The following is a 20,696-nucleotide window of genomic DNA, read 5'->3' as shown; positions in this document are numbered from 1 at the left end:
TCTACTTGCTCCTAAACTGTTTATGAATATGCCCGGCATGAGCATTTAACTCTTTTCACCAGTTCTCTACAAACCTCAATAAAGACACTCGCCGGCTATTTTCTGCTACCAAACTCTCACAATCTCGCGTCAGAATTAGACGTTCGTCCATGTTAATCAAATGTCAATTTTCAAAGATGTTCCAAACCGTCAAATTTCTAAGTGTTTTATATTCAGGCGTTCACTCTGAATGGTTAAGGTTGGAGATGGGCTTTGTTTTTTTTTCTCTTGTAAAAACAACTTTCTATTGCTGGATTCAAACTTGCAACCTTCTGAATCAGAGGCCAATGCTTACGCCCATCTCTGTCCATAACAACCTAGCCAAACCAAAACATTCTTACAAGTAAAAAGCTCTCAATCTTGCCCCCAAGTGGCCGGTTTCCACGTAATCTCCCAACGTCCTCAGACATGGATGGGCATTGGAAACTGACTTGTATTACCGGTGACCTGGCTGGTTTTATTCCTAGCCTGGCTAGCTGATTGTCTCTGCTTTCACTAATACACCGTTGGCTTCTGAAGAAGGCTACTCTATAGTTGTGTGTCAGCTTTCTGTAAAGACCAGCTAAAGCCCTGTGGCCTGAGACAAAGAACTCCTTGTACTTTAAGAGCTGTGGAGGTCATTGTTACTACACAGACACAGACACACACATTCTGTATTTGCACGCTCACTCCATCAATAGTGTCTGGTGAAGGGTTGGACTGCATAGACAAGACCCCCACCCCCCCTTTCCCCACACACTTCTCCTTCTGCGTGGTGAACTGGGACTCTCCTTAATCCATTTTGTACCGTTGCACTTTACCTTCCATTAAACATTAACAGGTATTTTAGATGACATGGTTCCCCTACTGTCTCCCAGAGCGCTCCAACATCCTGCCATGCTCTATACCTCAACCAGCCATGACACTACAGAGGTACGCACACACACACTAGTCCTAGTCTTGGTCAGAGAGGCAGCCATGACACTACAGAGGTACGCACACACACACACACACTAGTCCTCGTCTTGGTCAGAGAGGCAGCCATGACACTACAGAGGTACGCACACACACACTAGTCCTCGTCTTGGTCAGAGAGGCAGCCATGACACTACAGAGGTACGCACACACACACACACACACTAGTCCTCGTCTTGGTCAGAGAGGCAGCCATGACACTACAGAGGTACGCACACACACACTAGTCCTTGTCTTGGTCAGAGAGGCAGCCATGACACTACAGAGGTACGCACACACACCCTAGTCTTGGTCAGAGAGGCAGCCATGACACTACAGAGGTATGCACACACACACTAGTCTTGGTCAGAGAGGCAGCCATGACACTACAGATGTACGCACACACACACTAGTCCTCGTCTTGGTCAGAGAGGCAGCCATGACACTCCAGAGGTACGCACACACACACTAGTCCTAGTCTTGGTCAGAGAGGCAGCCAAGAACCCGATGGTAACTCTTGACGGATTTCCAGAGTTATTCTGTGGAGATGGGAGAACCTTCCAGAAGGACAACCATCTCTGCAGCACTCCACCAATCAGGCCTTTATGGACTAGTGCCCAGACAGAACCCACTCCTCAGTAAAGGCGCATGACAGCCCGCTTGAAGTATGCCAAAAAGGCACCCATGAGAAACAAGATTCTCTGGTCTGAATGCAAACTGTCACATCTGGAAGAAACATAGCACCATCCCTATGGTGAAGCATGGTGCTGGCAGCATCAAGCTGTGGGGATGTTTTTCAGCGGGCGGGACTTCAATACTAGTCAGGATAGAGGGAAAGATAAATGGCGCAAAGTACAGCGAGATTCTTGATGAAAACCTGCTCCAGAGCACTCAGGATTTCAGACTGGGGTGAAGGTTCACCTTCCAACAGGACAACAACCCTGGCACACAGCCAAGCCAATGCAGGATTGGCTTCGGGACAAGTCTCTGAATGTCCTTGCGTGGCCCAGCCAGAGCCCGGACATGAATCCAATCGAACATCTCTGGTGAGACCTGAAATTGTTTTATTGCAGAGACACTCCCCTTCCATCCTGACGAAGCTTGAGATGATCTGCAGAGAAGAATGGGAGAAACTCCCCAAATACAGGTGTGCCAAGCTTGTATTGTCATACCCAAGAAGACTCGAGGCTGAAATCGCTGCCAAAGGTGCTCCAACAAAGTACCGTAATTGCTGGACTATTAAGCGCACCCGAATATAAACCGCACCCACTGAATTATAAAAAAATATGTATTTTGTACATAATACACCGCACATGTCTATAAGCCGCAGGTGCTTACCGGTACATTGAAACAAATTAACTTTACACAGCCTTTAAACGAAACACGGCTTGTAACAAAAATAAATAGGCTTTAACGAAACACGGCTTGTAACAAAAATTAAAAGAGTAGCCTACCAAGAAAGTCATTGGTCACTATCTTCCTCCTCCTGTGCACTGAAACCACTGAAGTCATCTCCTTCGGTGTCGGAGTTGAATAGCCTCAGAATTGCTTCATCCGATGTTGGATGGTTTTCATTGTCGCTCTCATCACTTTCATCCGGAGGCAAATACCCCGCTGAGCTCATGCTGCCCCTTCAACACGCAGCAGTCCAGCCTTTCGAAACCCGTTGATGATAGTGGATTTTTTGACAATGCTCCACGCTGTCAGAACCCACTGGCAGACTTGACCATAAGATGCTCTTCGCATGTGGCCCGTTTTAGTGAAGGATTTCTCCCCACTTGTCATCCAAGCCTCCCACTGAACAAGGAGCGCCACCTTAAATGCACGATTTACACTGATGTCGAGTGGCTGCAAATACTTTGGGCCATCTGCTTTTCTTCCCTCTGAAAGGTTTGTTGTCTTTTTGCACTGAGTCAGTTCCTCACGCTGCTGTTTACAAAGTCTTATCATCGACTCATTAAGGCCAAGCTCCCGTGCAGCAGCTCTATTTCCTTTCCCAACAGCCAGATCGATCGCCTTCAACTTGAAAGCTGCATCATATGCATTTCTCCGTGTCTTTGCCATGATGAAGGTGACAAAATGACTACCGTAATCAGAATGATGGGAAGTTTGAACGTGCTCGATTTACGTCACATTATGTGACGGTGCTCAGTTTTTTGGCGGCATGAATCTTGTGAAAGCGGGAAAAATCCATAAATTAGCCGCGTCATTGTATAAACCGCGAGGTTCAAAGTGTGGGAATAAAGTAGTGGCTTATAGTCCGGAAATTACGGTACTGAGTAAAGGGTACTTTGAATACTTAAGTAAATGTGATATTTCAGTTTTTGTTTTTAATAAATTAGAAAACTTCTAGAACAGTTATTTTCTGTCTCATAATGGGGATTTGTAGATTGAGAAAAAAAAATTGAATCCATTTTAGAACAAGGCTGTAACAAAATGTGGAAAACGTTCAGGGGTTTGAATACTTTTCAAATGCACTGTATGTGTGTGTGTACTTATTATGTTACAGTGTGGGGAGAGTCTCTGCCAGTTCATAAGATGTAAAGCTGCTCTCTGTTCATTACAGGAACTACATTACACAAGGAGTAATCCTGGGGGAGTACACACAGGTTTAGTCTAATCCTGCCCCAGACACACTGGGGAGATGGACCTCTCGGAGCCCCTACTCCCCCCACAATCCTCCTTACAGGACACCGCGGCTACAGAGGGGTGACCAGTGTGTTTTCTGTCTGCATGCACATGTGTGTGTGTTCTTAATTCACATTAGAAGAAAGGTTGTACATAGTGTATAGTTCACCTTTCAGAGCGGAGGACATGACCTGTTAAATCCCTCATCTGTCCTTGGACAGATGTCTGTCCAATAAGGTTTTGGGGCGGCAGGTAGCTTAGTGGTCCAGTAATCGAAAGGTTGCTGTATCGAATCCCTGAGCTGACAAGGTTTAAAAATCTATTGTTCTGCCCCTGAACAAGGCAGTTAACCAACTGTTCCCCCGGTAGGCCGTCATTGTAAATAAGAACTTGTTTGTAACTGACCTGCCTAGTTAAACAAAGTTCGATATCAATAACATGGCAGTTCATTGCCCTGATCCATCCAACAACCATTACCATGCCAACCACTCCACTGTACTTCAGCCCATCAATGGATTGAGTCTTTGGTCTGAGTACATTGTCTCTCTCTCTCTGCTCGCATGCACACACACACACAGTAACACTCTATAATGTCCTCTAACTGTCCCATGTAGTGACGAGACCTACCCAGGGGGCCTGTGACAAAACACTCAATGACAGGGAGCAACATAGTATTTTCTCAATCACATGAACTGTATACCACAACGTTGGTTCAGTTCAACCATGGGAATATCACCTTTCAAGTGTGTGTCTCAATGTTCCTGTTCCAGAAAGACAAACGGACAGTAAACCGGAGTTGACCTGGTAACATGGCCTCCAGGCAGACAGATGACTTGACCTGGTAACATGGCAGACAGATGACTTGACCTGGTAACATGGCCTCCAGGCAGACAGATGACTTGACCTGGTAACATGGCCTCCAGGCAGACAGACGACTTGACCTGGTAACATGGCCTCCAGGCAGATAGACGACTTGACCTGGTAACATGGCAGACAGATGACTTGACCTGGTAACATGGCCTCCAGGCAGACAGATGACTTGACCTGGTAACATGGCAGACAGATGACTTGACCTGGTAACATGGCCTCCAGGCAGACAGATGACTTGACCTGGTAACATGGCCTCCAGGCAGACAGATGACTTGACCTGGTAACATGGCCTCCAGGCAGATAGACGACTTGACCTGGTAACATGGCCTCCAGGCAGATAGACGACTTGACCTGGTAACATGGCCTCCAGGCAGACAGATGACTTGACCTGGTAACATGGCCTCCAGGCAGACAGATGACTTGACCTGGTAACATGGCCTCCAGGCAGACAGATGACTTGACCTGGTAACATGGCCTCCAGGCAGACAGATGACTTGACCTGGTAACATGGCTCCAGGCAGACAGATGACTTGACCTGGTAACATGCTCTCCAGGCAGACAGATGACTTGACCTGGTAACATGGCCTCCAGGCAGATAGACGACTTGACCTGGTAACATGCTCTCCAGGCAGGCAGATGACTTGACCTGGTAACATGGCCTCCAGGCAGACAGATGACTTGACCTGGTAACATGGCTCCAGGCAGACAGATGACTTGACCTGGTAACATGCTCTCCAGGCAGACAGATGACTTGACCTGGTAACATGTCTCCAGGCAGACAGACGACTTGACCTGGTAACATGGCCTCCAGGCAGACAGATGACTTGACCTGGTAACATGGCCTCCAGGCAGACAGACGACTTGACCTGGTAACGACTTGACCTGGTAACATGGCCTCCAGGCAGACAGACGACTTGACCTGGTAACATGGCCTCCAGGCAGACAGACGACTTGACCTGGTAACATGCTCTCCAGGCAGACAGACGACTTGACCTGGTAACATGGTCTCCAGGCAGATAGACGACTTGACCTGGTAACATGGCCTCCAGGCAGATAGACGACTTGACCTGGTAACATTGATTAGTGTAGTGTCAACAACGCAGCCAATGCCAACTAGCCTACTTAGTCAACAACGCAGCCTCTGCCAGCTAGCCTACTTCAGCAGTACTGTATCATTTTAATCATTTTAGTCAATAAGGTTCTTGCTACGTAAGCTTAACTCTCTGAACACTCGTGACGTGTAGTCCACTTGTCACTCCAATCTCCTTTGCATTAGCGTAGCCTCTTGTGTAGCCTGTCAACTATGTGTCTGTCTATCCCTGTTCTCTCCTCTCTGCACAGACCATACAAACGCTCCACACCGCGTGGCCGCGGCCACCCTAATCTGGTGGTCCCAGCGCGCACGACCCACGTGGAGTTCCAGGTCTCCGGTAGCCTCTGGAACTGCCGATCTGCGGCCAACAAGGCAGAGTTCATCTCCGCCTATGTCTCCCTCCAGTCCCTCGACTTCTTGGCACTGACGGAAACATGGATCACCACAGACAACACTGCTACTCCTACTGCTCTCTCTTCGTCTGCCCACGTGTTCTCGCACACCCCGAGAGCTTCTGGTCAGCGGGGTGGTGGCACCGGGATCCTCATCTCTCCCAAGTGGTCATTCTCTCTTTCTCCCCTTACCCATCTGTCTATCGCCTCCTTTGAATTCCATGCTGTCACAGTTACCAGCCCTTTCAAGCTTAACATCCTTATCATTTATCGCCCTCCAGGTTCCCTCGGAGAGTTCATCAATGAGCTTGATGCCTTGATAAGCTCCTTTCCTGAGGACGGCTCACCTCTCACAGTTCTGGGCGACTTTAACCTCCCCACGCCTACCTTTGACTCATTCCTCTCTGCCTCCTTCTTTCCACTCCTCTCCTCTTTTGACCTCACCCTCTCACCTTCCCCCTACTCACAAGGCAGGAAATACGCTCGACCTCATCTTTACTAGATGCTGTTCTTCCACTAACCTCGTTGCAACTCCCCTCCAAGTCTCCGACCACTACCTTGTATCCTTTTCCCTCTCGCTCTCATCCAACACTTCCCACACTGCCCCTTCTCGGATGGTATCGCGCCGTCCCAACCTTCGCTCTCTCTCCCCGCTACTCTCTCCTCTTCCATCCTATCATCTCTTCCCTCTGCTCAAACCTTCTCCAACCTATCTCCTGATTCTGCCTCCTCAACCCTCCTCTCCTCCCTTTCTGCATCCTTTGACTCTCTATGTCCCCTATCCTCCAGGCCGGCTCGGTCCTCCCCTCCCGCTCCGTGGCTCGACGACTCATTGCGAGCTCACAGAACAGGGCTCCGGGCAGCCGAGCGGAAATGGAGGAAAACTCGCCTCCCTGCGGACCTGACATCCTTTCACTCCCTCCTCTCTACATTTTCCTCTTCTCTCTCTGCTGCTAAAGCCACTTTCTACCACTCTAAATTCCAAGCATCTGCCTCTAACCCTAGGAAGCTCTTTGCAACCTTCTCCTCCCTCCTGAATCCTCCTCCCCCCCCCCTCCTCCCTCTCTGCAGATGACTTCGTCAACCATTTTGAAAAGAAGGTCGACGACATCCGATCCTCGTTTGCTAAGTCAAACGACACCGCTGGTTCTGCTCACACTGCCCTACCCTGTGCTCTGACCTCTTTCTCCCCTCTCTCTCCAGATGAAATCTCGCGTCTTGTGACGGCCGGCCGCCCTACAACCTGCCCGCTTGACCCTATCCCCTCCTCTCTTCTCCAGACCATTTCCGGAGACCTCCTCCCTTACCTCACCTCGCTCATCAACTCATCCCTGACCGCTGGCTACGTCCCTTCCGTCTTCAAGAGAGCGAGAGTTGCACCCCTTCTGAAAAAACCTACACTCGATCCCTCCGATGTCAACAACTACAGACCAGTATCCCTTCTTTCTTTTCTCTCCAAAACTCTTGAACGTGCCGTCCTTGGTCAGCTCTCCCGCTATCTCTCTCAGAATGACCTTCTTGATCCAAATCAGTCAGGTTTCAAGACTAGTCATTCAACTGAGACTGCTCTTCTCTGTATCACGGAGGCGCTCCGCACTGCTAAAGCTAACTCTCTCTCCTCTGCTCTCATCCTTCTAGACCTATCGGCTGCCTTCGATACTGTGAACCATCAGATCCTCCTCTCCACCCTCTCCGAGTTGGGCATCTCCGGCGCGGCCCACGCTTGGATTGCGTCCTACCTGACAGGTCGCTCCTACCAGGTGGCGTGGCGAGAATCCGTCTCCACACCACGTGCTCTCACCACTGGTGTCCCCCAGGGCTCTGTTCTAGGCCCTCTCCTATTCTCGCTATACACCAAGTCACTTGGCTCTGTCATAACCTCACATGGTCTCTCCTATCATTGCTATGCAGACGACACACAATTAATCTTCTCCTTTCCCCCTTCTGATGACCAGGTGGCGAATCGCATCTCTGCATGTCTGGCAGACATATCCGTGTGGATGACGGATCACCACCTCAAGCTGAACCTCGGCAAGACAGAGCTGCTCTTCCTCCCGGGAAGGACTGCCCGTTCCATGATCTCGCCATCACGGTTGACAACTCCATTGTGTCCTCCTCCCAGAGCGCTAAGAACCTTGGCGTGATCCTGGACAACACCCTGTCGTTCTCAACTAACATCAAGGCGGTGGCCCGTTCCTGTAGGTTCATGCTCTACAACATCCGCAGAGTACGACCCTGCCTCACACAGGAAGCGGCGCAGGTCCTAATCCAGGCACTTGTCATCTCCCGTCTGGATTACTGCAACTCGCTGTTGGCTGGGCTCCCTGCCTGTGCCATTAAACCCCTACAACTCATCCAGAACGCCGCAGCCCGTCTGGTGTTCAACCTTCCCAAGTTCTCTCACGTCACCCCGCTCCTCCGCTCCCTCCACTGGCTTCCAGTTGAAGCTCGCATCCGCTACAAGACCATGGTGCTTGCCTACGGAGCTGTGAGGGGAACGGCACCTCAGTACCTCCAGGCTCTGATCAGGCCCTACACCCAAACAAGGGCACTGCGTTCATCCACCTCTGGCCTGCTCGCCTCCCTACCACTGAGGAAGTACAGTTCCCGCTCAGCCCAGTCAAAACTGTTCGCTGCTCTGGCCCCCCAATGGTGGAACAAACTCCCTCACGACGCCAGGACAGCGGAGTCAATCACCACCTTCCGGAGACACCTGAAACCCCACCTCTTTAAGGAATACCTAGGATAGGATAAAGTAATCCCTCTCACCCCCCCCCCTGAAAAGATTTAGATGCACTACTGTTCCACTGGAGGTCATAAGGTGAATGCACCAATTTGTAAGTCGCTCTGGATAAGAGCGTCTGCTAAATGACTTAAATGTAAATGTAAATGTATGTAACATGGCCTCCAGGCAGATAGACTACTTGACCTGGTAACATGGCCTCCAGGTAGATAGACGACTTGACCTGGTAACATGGCCTCCAGGCAGACAGATGACTTGACCTGGTAACATGGCCTCCAGGCAGACAGATGACTTGACCTGGTAACATGGTCTCCAGGCAGACAGAGGACTTGACCTGGTAACATGGCCTCCAGGCAGACAGAGGACTTGACCTGGTAACATGGCCTCCAGGCAGACAGACGACTTGACCTGGTAACATGGCCTCCAGGCAGACAGATGACTTGACCTGGTAACATGGCCTCCAGGCAGACAGATGACTTGACCTGGTAACATGGCCTCCAGGCAGACAGATGACTTGACCTGGTAACATGGCCTCCAGGCAGACAGACGACTTGACTTGGTAACGACTTGACCTGGTAACATGGCCTCCAGGCAGATAGACGACTTGACCTGGTAACGACTTGACCTGGTAACATGGCCTCCAGGCAGATAAACGACTTGACCTGGTAACATGGCCTCCAGGCAGATAGACGACTTGACCTGGTAACATGCTCTCCAGGCAGACAGACAACTTGACCTGGTAACGACTTGACCTGGTAACATGGCCTCCAGGCAGACAGATGACTTGACCTGGTAACATGGCTCCAGGCAGACAGATGACTTGATCTGGTAACATGCTCTCCAGGCAGACAGATGACTTGACCTGGTAACATGTCTCCAGGCAGACAGACGACTTGACCTGGTAACATGGCCTCCAGGCAGATAGACGACTTGACCTGGTAACATGCTCTCCAGGCAGGCAGATGACTTGACCTGGTAACATGGCCTCCAGGCAGACAGATGACTTGACCTGGTAACATGGCCTCCATGCAGACAGACGACTTGACCTGGTAACGACTTGACCTGGTAACATGGCCTCCAGGCAGACAGACGACTTGACCTGGTAACATGGCCTCCAGGCAGACAGACGACTTGACCTGGTAACATGCTCTCCAGGCAGACAGACGACTTGACCTGGTAACATGGCCTCCAGGCAGATAGACGACTTGACCTGGTAACATGGCCTCCAGGCAGACAGACGACTTGACCTGGTAACATGGCCTCCAGGCAGACAGACGACTTGACCTGGTAACATGGCCTCCAGGCAGACAGATGACTTGACCTGGTAACATGGCCTCCAGGCAGACAGATGACTTGACCTGGTAACATGGCCTCCAGGCAGACAGACGACTTGACCTGGTAACATGGCCTCCAGGCAGACAGACGACTTGACCTGGTAACATGCTCTCCAGGCAGACAGACGACTTGACCTGGTAACATGGTCTCCAGGCAGATAGACGACTTGACCTGGTAACATGTCCTCCAGGCAGACAGAGGACTTGACCTGGTAACATGGCCTCCAGGCAGACAGAGGACTTGACCTGGTAACATGGCCTCCAGGCAGACAGACGACTTGACCTGGTAACATGGCAGACAGAGGACTTGACCTGGTAACATGGCCTCCAGGCAGACAGATGACTTGACCTGGTAACATGGCCTCCAGGCAGACAGATGACTTGACCTGGTAACATGGCCTCCAGGCAGACAGACGACTTGACCTGGTAACGACTTGACCTGGTAACATGGCCTCCAGGCAGACAGACGACTTGACCTGGTAACATGGCCTCCAGGCAGACAGACGACTTGACCTGGTGACGACTTGACCTGGTAACATGGCATCCAGGCAGATAGACGACTTGACCTGGTAACATGCTCTCCAGGCAGACAGACGACTTGACCTGGTAACGACTTGACCTGGTAACATGGCCTCCAGGCAGATAGACGACTTGACCTGGTGACGACTTGACCTGGTAACATGGCCTCCAGGCAGATAGACGACTTGACCTGGTAACATGCTCTCCAGGCAGACAGACGACTTGACCTGGTAACGACTTGACCTGGTAACATGGCCTCCAGGCAGACAGACGACTTGACCTGGTAACATGCTCTCCAGGCAGACAGACAACTTCACCTGGTAACATGGCCTCCAGGCAGACAGACGACTTGACCTGGTAACATGGCCTCCAGGCAGACAGATGACTTGACCTGGTAACATGGCCTCCAGGCAGACAGATGACTTGACCTGGTAACATGGCCTCCAGGCAGACAGACGACTTGACCTGGTAACATGGCCTCCAGGCAGACAGACGACGTGACCTGGTAACGACTTGACCTGGTAACATGCTCTCCAGGCAGACAGACGACTTGACCTGGTAACATGGTCTCCAGGCAGATAGACGACTTGACCTGGTAACATGGCCTCCAGGCAGATAGACGACTTGACCTGGTAACATGGCCTCCAGGCAGATAGACTACTTGACCTGGTAACATGGCCTCCAGGTAGATAGACGACTTGACCTGGTAACATGGCCTCCAGGCAGACAGATGACTTGACCTGGTAACATGGCCTCCAGGCAGACAGATGACTTGACCTGGTAACATGGCCTCCAGGCAGACAGATGACTTGACCTGGTAACATGGTCTCCAGGCAGACAGAGGACTTGACCTGGTAACATGGCCTCCAGGCAGACAGAGGACTTGACCTGGTAACATGGCCTCCAGGCAGACAGACGACTTGACCTGGTAACATGGCAGACAGAGGACTTGACCTGGTAACATGGCCTCCAGGCAGACAGATGACTTGACCTGGTAACATGGCCTCCAGGCAGACAGATGACTTGACCTGGTAACATGGCCTCCAGGCAGACAGATGACTTGACCTGGTAACATGGCCTCCAGGCAGACAGACGACTTGACTTGGTAACGACTTGACCTGGTAACATGGCCTTCAGGCAGACAGACGACTTGACCTGGTAACGACTTGACCTGGTAACATGGCCTCCAGGCAGATAGACGACTTGACCTGGTAACGACTTGACCTGGTAACATGGCCTCCAGGCAGATAGACGACTTGACCTGGTAACATGCTCTCCAGGCAGACAGACGACTTGACCTGGTAACGACTTGACCTGGTAACATGGCCTCCAGGCAGACAGATGACTTGACCTGGTAACATGCTCTCCAGGCAGACAGATGACTTGACCTGGTAACATGTCTCCAGGCAGACAGACGACTTGACCTGGTAACATGGCCTCCAGGCAGATAGACGACTTGACCTGGTAACATGCTCTCCAGGCAGGCAGATGACTTGACCTGGTAACATGGCCTCCAGGCAGACAGATGACTTGACCTGGTAACATGGCCTCCATGCAGACAGACGACTTGACCTGGTAACGACTTGACCTGGTAACATGGCCTCCAGGCAGACAGACGACTTGACCTGGTAACATGGCCTCCAGGCAGACAGACGACTTGACCTGGTAACATGCTCTCCAGGCAGACAGACGACTTGACCTGGTAACATGGCCTCCAGGCAGATAGACGACTTGACCTGGTAACATGGCCTCCAGGCAGACAGACGACTTGACCTGGTAACATGGCCTCCAGGCAGACAGACGACTTGACCTGGTAACATGGCCTCCAGGCAGACAGATGACTTGACCTGGTAACATGGCCTCCAGGCAGACAGATGACTTGACCTGGTAACATGGCCTCCAGGCAGACAGACGACTTGACCTGGTAACGACTTGACCTGGTAACATGGCCTCCAGGCAGACAGACGACTTGACCTGGTAACATGCTCTCCAGGCAGACAGACGTCTTGACCTGGTAACATGGTCTCCAGGCAGATAGACGACTTGACCTGGTAACATGGCCTCCAGGCAGACAGATGACTTGACCTGGTAACATGGCCTCCAGGCAGACAGATGACTTGACCTGGTAACATGGCCTCCAGGCAGACAGATGACTTGACCTGGTAACATGGTCTCCAGGCAGACAGAGGACTTGACCTGGTAACATGGCCTCCAGGCAGACAGAGGACTTGACCTGGTAACATGGCCTCCAGGCAGACAGACGACTTGACCTGGTAACATGGCAGACAGAGGACTTGACCTGGTAACATGGCCTCCAGGCAGACAGATGACTTGACCTGGTAACATGGCCTCCAGGCAGACAGATGACTTGACCTGGTAACATGGCCTCCAGGCAGACAGACGACTTGACCTGGTAACGACTTGACCTGGTAACATGGCCTCCAGGCAGACAGACGACTTGACCTGGTAACATGGCCTCCAGGCAGACAGACGACTTGACCTGATAACGACTTGACCTGGTAACATGGCCTCCAGGCAGATAGACGACTTGACCTGGTAACGACTTGACCTGGTAACATGGCCTCCAGGCAGATAGACGACTTGACCTGGTAACATGGCCTCCAGGCAGACAGACGACTTGACCTGGTAACATGCTCTCCAGGCAGACAGATGACTTGACCTGGTAACATGGCCTCCAGGCAGACAGACAACTTCACCTGGTAACATGGCCTCCAGGCAGACAGACGACTTGACCTGGTAACATGGCCTCCAGGCAGACAGATGACTTGACCTGGTAACATGGCCTCCAGGCAGACAGATGACTTGACCTGGTAACATGGCCTCCAGGCAGACAGACGACTTGACCTGGTAACATGGCCTCCAGGCAGACAGACGACGTGACCTGGTAACGACTTGACCTGGTAACATGCTCTCCAGGCAGACAGACGACTTGACCTGGTAACATGGCCTCCAGGCAGACAGACGACTTGACCTGGTAACATGGCCTCCAGGCAGATAGACGACTTGACCTGGTAACATGCTCTCCAGGCAGACAGACGACTTGACCTGGTAACGACTTGACCTGGTAACATGGCCTCCAGGCAGACAGACGACTTGACCTGGTAACATGCTCTCCAGGCAGACAGATGACTTGACCTGGTAACATGGCCTCCAGGCAGACAGACAACTTCACCTGGTAACATGGCCTCCAGGCAGACAGACGACTTGACCTGGTAACATGGCCTCCAGGCAGACAGACGACTTGACCTGGTAACATGGCCTCCAGGCAGACAGACGACTTGACCTGGTAACATGGCCTCCAGGCAGACAGATGACTTGACCTGGTAACATGGCCTCCAGGCAGGCCTAGGTCAGCTCTGTCTATCAGAGTTGGTTGGGAAAGAGCATATGTTCTTTCTCAACGCTCCACTATGCGGAAGCCCTCGTGTGTGTGTGCGTGTGTGCGTGCGTGCGTGTGTGTGAATGCAGACATTGTTTGATAGCAATGAGGTGGAAAAGGGGTCCTGTGCCTCAAAGAAGAAGGAAAGAAGAGAGGAGATGATGGAGAAGGGAAGAGAGAGACGCTGAAAGTAGGTCAGGTGCTTAGGGGAAGGGAAAGGGGGATACCTAGTCAGTTGTACAACTGAATGCATTCAACTGAAATGTGTCTTCCGCATTTAACCCAACCCCTCAGAGAGGTGCGGGGGGGCTGCCTTAATCGACACCCACGTCTTCGGCGCCCGGGGAGATAGGGAGGAATAGAAAAATAATACCCACAGAGCTCAGCTAGATGACTTAGAATCTGTGGAAGAAACACATTTGTTGAAGTGAGAGAATGAAACAGAATCTGTGGAAGAAACATACATTTGTTGAAAGTGAGAGAACGAAGCAGAATGAGTGGAAGAAACAGACATTTGTTGAGAGAGAGGATTGGGTAATATGCTGTGTGTGTGTGTAAGAACGTTAGCTAGGCTGGAATATAAATCTAATTTATCCTCTAGATACCGCTGATCAGCAAATCTGCTCAAATCCTACATCTCACACACACACACATTGAAAAAAACGACACAACCGAATCCTCTCATCTAAGTGGGATTTGAGAGGCTTAGTTTTGTTTACTTAAACCTTTAAATCTGAAAACACACACACACACATTATTGTGTAAGTACTGTATCAGTCGCACATTCATAAGCAAAAACAAGCTCATTTGTTTCGTACCTTTGAAATCTCTCACAAAAACCTACACACAACCACAAACACACAACCACATACAGCAGTGCAGCACAAGACAATCTCTCTCTCTCTCTCTCTCTCTCTCTGTCTCACTGTGATGGGAGTATTACATCTGGGGAGTGAACATAGATAAATAAAGAAGAGAAAAGAAGAGAGGGATCCATAGTGCTGGTGGGATGGGAATGGAGAGAGAGAGAGGCATGGGCAATCCGCCAAAAGCTGACGAAAGCTGCTTAGCGCAACCAGTTGCCATGGATACAGTCAGGGGCAGCACCTTGTGTGTGAGAAAAAAAGAGAGGGAGGGAAAACCAACAGGCAAGCGTCAGACAGAACCAGTGAGGAAGTGAGAGAACACCAAGCTGCAGGACAGAGAGAGAGCGAGGGAGAGGGAGGGAAAACCAACAGGCAAGCGTCAGACAGAACCAGTGAGGAAGTGAGAGAACACCAAGCTGCAGGACAGAGAGAGAGTGAGAGAGACAGAGGGAGCGTGAGAGAGACAGAGAGAGACAGCCAGAGCAAAAGAGTGATAGAGTGATAGCTAGAAGATGGAGGTTCAGTCAGAATGCGTTGAGCCTCCTCCACCTCCACGCGATCCCCAGCCGCCAGGGAAGATCAACAAAGCAGCCTTCAAGCTGTTCGGAAAACGACGCTCCGGAATGGTTGGATTCTTCTCTTTCAGGAACAAAGGGGTCAACAGGAACGGGAATTCTGTGAATGTGAATTCTGTGGGGGCTACTAACGAGCTCGTCAGGAGTAAAACGCATGGCGGACTAACGAGCTTGGAACCAGACGGACAGAGAGGGGAGGAGTCCGGAATATCAGAGGCGGGACAGGTGAGGTCTCTCAGCAAATCACTGAGCTTCTTTTCGCTGCTCAGACGAGGAAGTGTGAGAGTCAATGAGAATACAGGGTTTGGGAGAAGGGGGAGGGGTTTAAAAGGCTTCTTCAGTAGTATAAAATGGCGGCGGAAGGAGAACGTGATGGCGGGAGAGGGGGAGGTAGCGGAGGTGAGAGAGGGGGAAGTGATTCTAACAGAAGAAGTGAAAGACATCACTCTGACCCTCGAACCCCAGCCCCGCCCGCCCCTGGAGGATCATGGTAGCTCGGAGGCTGAGAAAAACACAGAATCGGCAGGAACCTCTCCCTTCAACAACGCCACGACACCACTTACGCAATCAATCGCCTTGACGACAAACCTGTCAGAATCCCTCTATACGCCATCCCCCTCCCCTCTCCGCACCGTTCTCCACTCAAAACCCAAAACGTCAATTTCCTCTGTAACGGCCATCCCCCCTCTGGATCAGTGTGACCCCCACTCCGAACCCTCAGTGGACCGGCTCTGTTCAGTCCTCTTCACTGACGTCACTTCACTCAAGAGCTTCGATTCACTGACGGGGTGCGGTGACATCATCGCAGATGCAGAGGAGGAGGGGGCAGGAAACGGGGGAGGAGGAGTAGGAAGTGCTACTAGCAGTAGCACTAGTAGTGGGGAAGGAGGAGGAGGAGGAGGAGTACGAAGCTCCATTAATACCCATGTCACCCCTTCCACCCCTACCTCTACCTCCGCTACTGCCTGTACCCCTGGCCCCCTCCCTGCCAGAGCACGGTTGATGCCCTCTCACTCTGCCCCGACTCAGCAGCCCTCTGGCAGTGGCGTGGTGGCCTACATGGGGGGTGGGGAGGAGATGGCCAGCCCTGACGGGGTGGATGACGCAGACATGCAGGGGCTCTGGCACATGCTCCCCTCTGGGGGAGAAAACTCCCCCACTTTCCTCCGATCCAACTCTCACCTGGCTCCCCCGAGGGGTACAGAGCGGAAATTCACCCAGGTCAAGTCTCTGGGACTCAGCAAGATCCCTGTAGTGGGGGGAGGAGGGGGAGGAAGGGTGACTAAACTCCCCACTCACGCCGCTTGCCAAACCTCCTCTCCCAATGAGAAGGAGACTAAGGAGGAAGTCCCACCCCAACAGGATGTCCCGGCTCTTAGGGATGAGGGCTACTGGGATACGCCCTCTGCAACCCCCACGGCAACGCCTGACAACGGCTTCCTGCGGAACCAGAGGCTTGGCCTATTGTGTGACAGCTGCTCTGGCGATGCGCTCTACGACCTTTACAACGAGGAATTGGAAAGATCTGATGACGAGGAAGAGGAAGAAGATCTGATGAGTACTCCTTCCACCTCCGCATGTGAGTACAAACTCAGCCCTCTGGCCCGGACTACTCCTCCTTTCTCCTCCTCCTCTTCCTCTTTCCACTCGATGAAGGGAAGCACTAGCCTTCCCCGCGAGTCCAAAATCCCTCTTAGTGTCAGACAGACCACACCCCCTCACTCTGTGAGCCAATCAGCTCTTTCCTTTGTCCACGCAACCGCTCCTCCCTCTGACACACCCACCCATGCCCCTCTCCCAGCACGGACCAGAATCCCTGTCTCCAAGGTACCAGTCCGTCGCCCTGGGAACAAGGCCGGCAACGCTACACAGGGGCCAGCCCCCAGGAAGTAGCTTTAGCCAGGCAGCCATGAACTTTGGTATCTTTGGACTGAACCTGTGTACACCATCACTGGTCTTATGTTTAAGACATTGCTGGACTGGTGGGTTGTGGAAGGCATCAGACAATGATAGACAGAAGAACTCTAAGCAACACTCCCATTGGATCCTAGTGGGTCATCACTGGTCGTGTGTGTGCAACATCACTGGTCGTGTGTGTACAACATCACTGGTCGTGTGTGTGCAACATCACTGGTCGTGTGTGTACAACATCACTGGTCGTGTGTGTTCAACATCACTGGTCGTGTGTGTTCAACATCTCTGGTCGTGTGTGTGCAACATCACTGGTCGTGTGTGTGCAACATCACTGGTCGTGTGTGTGCAACATCACTGGTCGTGTGTGTGCAACATCACTGGTCGTGTGTGTGCAACATCACTGGTCGTGTGTGTGCAACATCACTGGTCGTGTGTGTGCAACATCACTGGTCGTGTGTGTGCAACATCACTGGTCGTGTGTGTGCGCAACATCACTGGTCGTGTGTGTGCAACATCACTGGTCGTGTGTGTGCAACATCACTGGTCGTGTGTGTGCAACATCACTGGTCGTGTGTGTGCAACATCTCTGGTCGTGTGTGTGCAACATCACTGGTCGTGTGTGTGCAACATCACTGGTCGTGTGTGTTCAACATCACTGGTCGTGTGTGTACAACATCACTGGAATTATGTGTATGGGAAACATGTATATTATGTGTATAAGAAACAACTCTTCAAGTGGGGGAAGGGAGCGCACAGAAAAGTTTGGGATCCACATTTTTAGACAACTCTCATCGCTTCCTGACCAGATTTTTTCAACTCTCATCGCTTCCTGTAAATTTTGGTCATATAAATCAACTGCATTACACACCGCTAGGAAGGACCAGAGGACCTTTCACACCGCTAGGAAGGACCAGAGGACCTTTCACACCGGTAGGAAGGACCAGAGCACCTTTCACACTGCTAGGAAGGACCAGAGCACCTTTCACACCGCTAGGAAGGACCAGAGCACCTTTCACACCGCTAGGAAGGACCAGAGCACCTTTCACACTGCTAGGAAGGACCAGAGCACCTTTCACACTGCTAGGAAGGACCAGAGCACCTTTCACACCGCTAGGAAGGACCAGAGCACCTTTCACACTGCTAGGAAGGACCAGAGCACCTTTCACTCCACTAGGAAGGACCAGAGCACCTTTCACACCGCTAGGAAGGACCAGAGCACCTTTCACTCCGCTAGGAAGGACCAGAGCACCTTTCACACCGCTAGGAAGGACCAGAGCACCTTTCACACCGCTAGGAAGGACCAGAGCACCTTTCACTCCGCTAGGAAGGACCAGAGCACCTTTCACTCCGCTAGGAAGGACCAGAGCACCTTTCACACCGCTAGGAAGGACCAGAGCACCTTTCACACCGCTAGGAAGGACCAGAGCACCTTTACCTTTTCTCTTCAAGTCCTTTTTTCTAAAAGACAGATTTTATATGATACAACGTGTTTAATCTAACAACAGTCTAATATAATTAAACAGTTTGGAATGTGTCATCATCTAATCTGTAACTAATTACCTCCTAATCCCAGACTCCAATCCTTAATCTGTCATTTTGTCATGCCATTTAGCAGACATTTTTATCCAAAGTGATTTACAGTAATGCAGGTGGGAGGAGCTATATGAGGGAGGGCTCATTGTAAAGGCTGGAATGGAATTAATGGAACAGAGTCAAACATGTTACTCTTTGTGTGATACCATTCCATTTATTCCATTGAGCCCATCCTCCCACCAGTGAGTCATACATGCATATTATTATATTATTTTTTATGATGGGTGATCCCAGGAATCAAAGCCACCATCCTGGCATTGCAAGCGCACTGTGCTACCAACTGAGCTACAGTGGACCACCGTCTTCTAAAACCTGATTGGTTGTACTGCTGACTATTTTTCTACTGCCAGTGGATGGCTGTGATGACAACATTGCTCAAATAAATCCGAGAGAATGTATGTATGTTTATTCATTAAGGTGCACATGGAGATCACAGGATACCTCACCTTGCCAGTGAATGTAACCTAGAAACGCCCCTAAAACATCCTCCTTAGTGAAACATAAACACACACATGGTCCTCTGGACCTGATGGACTCCACCACTCAAACGAGCAACTACTGTACTGTGATGACCTTACACAGCCGCACTGCAATCTGGGAAAACAGCTGCAGGTTCAATCTCTCTGGGATTTACAACCATAACAAATCACCTAATGGAAAACTGGAAAACTAACTGAACACTCTTGCTGCATGAGGTGCCTGGAACACAAGGCACTAGGATCAGGGAACACTGACACACACACACACACACACACACACACATATATATATATACATTAAATACTTTATTTGAATCCACCAATCAAATTTACAAAAAATGGATCCAAACATTTCAAAGTCCCCGTTTTGCATGGGCCTCAAGGGTACAGAAAGCAGCTCCTTCTCCAAACAGCTAGGCTGCCCAGAGCAGTACCTAGCCTACTGCTTTGCCCTAGTTTTTGTCAGGCCCGCAATCTGGAGGCCACCCACTGCAAGCCTGTGTACATGGCCGAGACTGACAAATATCAGGGCCACCAGCTTGCACCTCCAACTGAGACTGTCCAAGCGTGGCACGAGGGAAGCAGCTCCTCAGCAAACACACACACACACACACACACACACACACACACACACACACCACGTCAAGAACTGTCTTTTGTACCAACCCTGGATGACTTTCTTCTCTACCAGGACACATTAATATAATGCTTTTTTTCTACGGAGTACTTTCTTCTTCACTAGTTTTCATACTCTTTTTTTTTTTATAGGATAATGTTTCATGAGATACCGCAACCAACCTTGACTGTGTCAACACCAGCTACTTACTGGGCTTTTGTTTTTGTTTCTGATTAATGAAGGTGTGTGTGAGGGTGGGGGTGGGGTTCCAAGCTTGCCTATGGCATACATTCAGGAGTATATTTCACCCCGCCCACCCCCAATCCTCGAATCAGGAGAAACCTTCACCCCCCCATCCCCAAATCAGGAGAAACCTTCACCCCCCCATCCCCAAATCAGGAGTAACCTTCACCCTCCGTCCCCAAATCAGGAGAAACCTTCACCCCCCATCCCCAAATCAGGAGAAACCTTCACCCTCTGTCCCCAAATCAGGAGTAACCTTCACCCCATCCCCAAATCAGGAGTAACCTTCACCCCCCATCCCCAAATCAGGAGAAACCTTCACCCCCATCCCCAAATCAGGAGTAACCTTCACCCCCATCCCCAAATCAGGAGAAACCTTCACCCCCATCCCCAAATCAGGAGAAACCTTCACCCTATGTCCCCAAATCAGGAGTAACCTTCACCCCCATCCCCAAATCA

At 51.0% G+C, this 20,696-nt stretch overlaps 1 protein-coding gene across 1 annotated transcript in view; it reads left to right on the top strand.

The window, feature by feature from the left end:
* Window positions 1-13,910: 13,910 nt before the first annotated feature.
* Window positions 13,911-20,696, top strand: part of LOC115126909 (APC membrane recruitment protein 2-like) — a 7,877-nt gene continuing 1,091 nt past the window's right edge. The window contains exon 1 of the mRNA XM_029656540.2: window positions 13,911-20,696. This exon is cut by the window's right edge and continues 1,091 nt beyond it. Within this exon, the coding sequence (XP_029512400.1) occupies window positions 15,330-17,285 (1,956 nt within the window). The 5' untranslated portion in view covers window positions 13,911-15,329 and the 3' untranslated portion in view covers window positions 17,286-20,696.

The sequence above is a fragment of the Oncorhynchus nerka genome, linkage group LG6, assembly GCF_034236695.1.
Source record: "Oncorhynchus nerka isolate Pitt River linkage group LG6, Oner_Uvic_2.0, whole genome shotgun sequence".
NCBI lineage: Eukaryota > Metazoa > Chordata > Actinopteri > Salmoniformes > Salmonidae > Oncorhynchus > Oncorhynchus nerka.
This window is presented reverse-complemented; position numbering and strand designations above follow the sequence as displayed.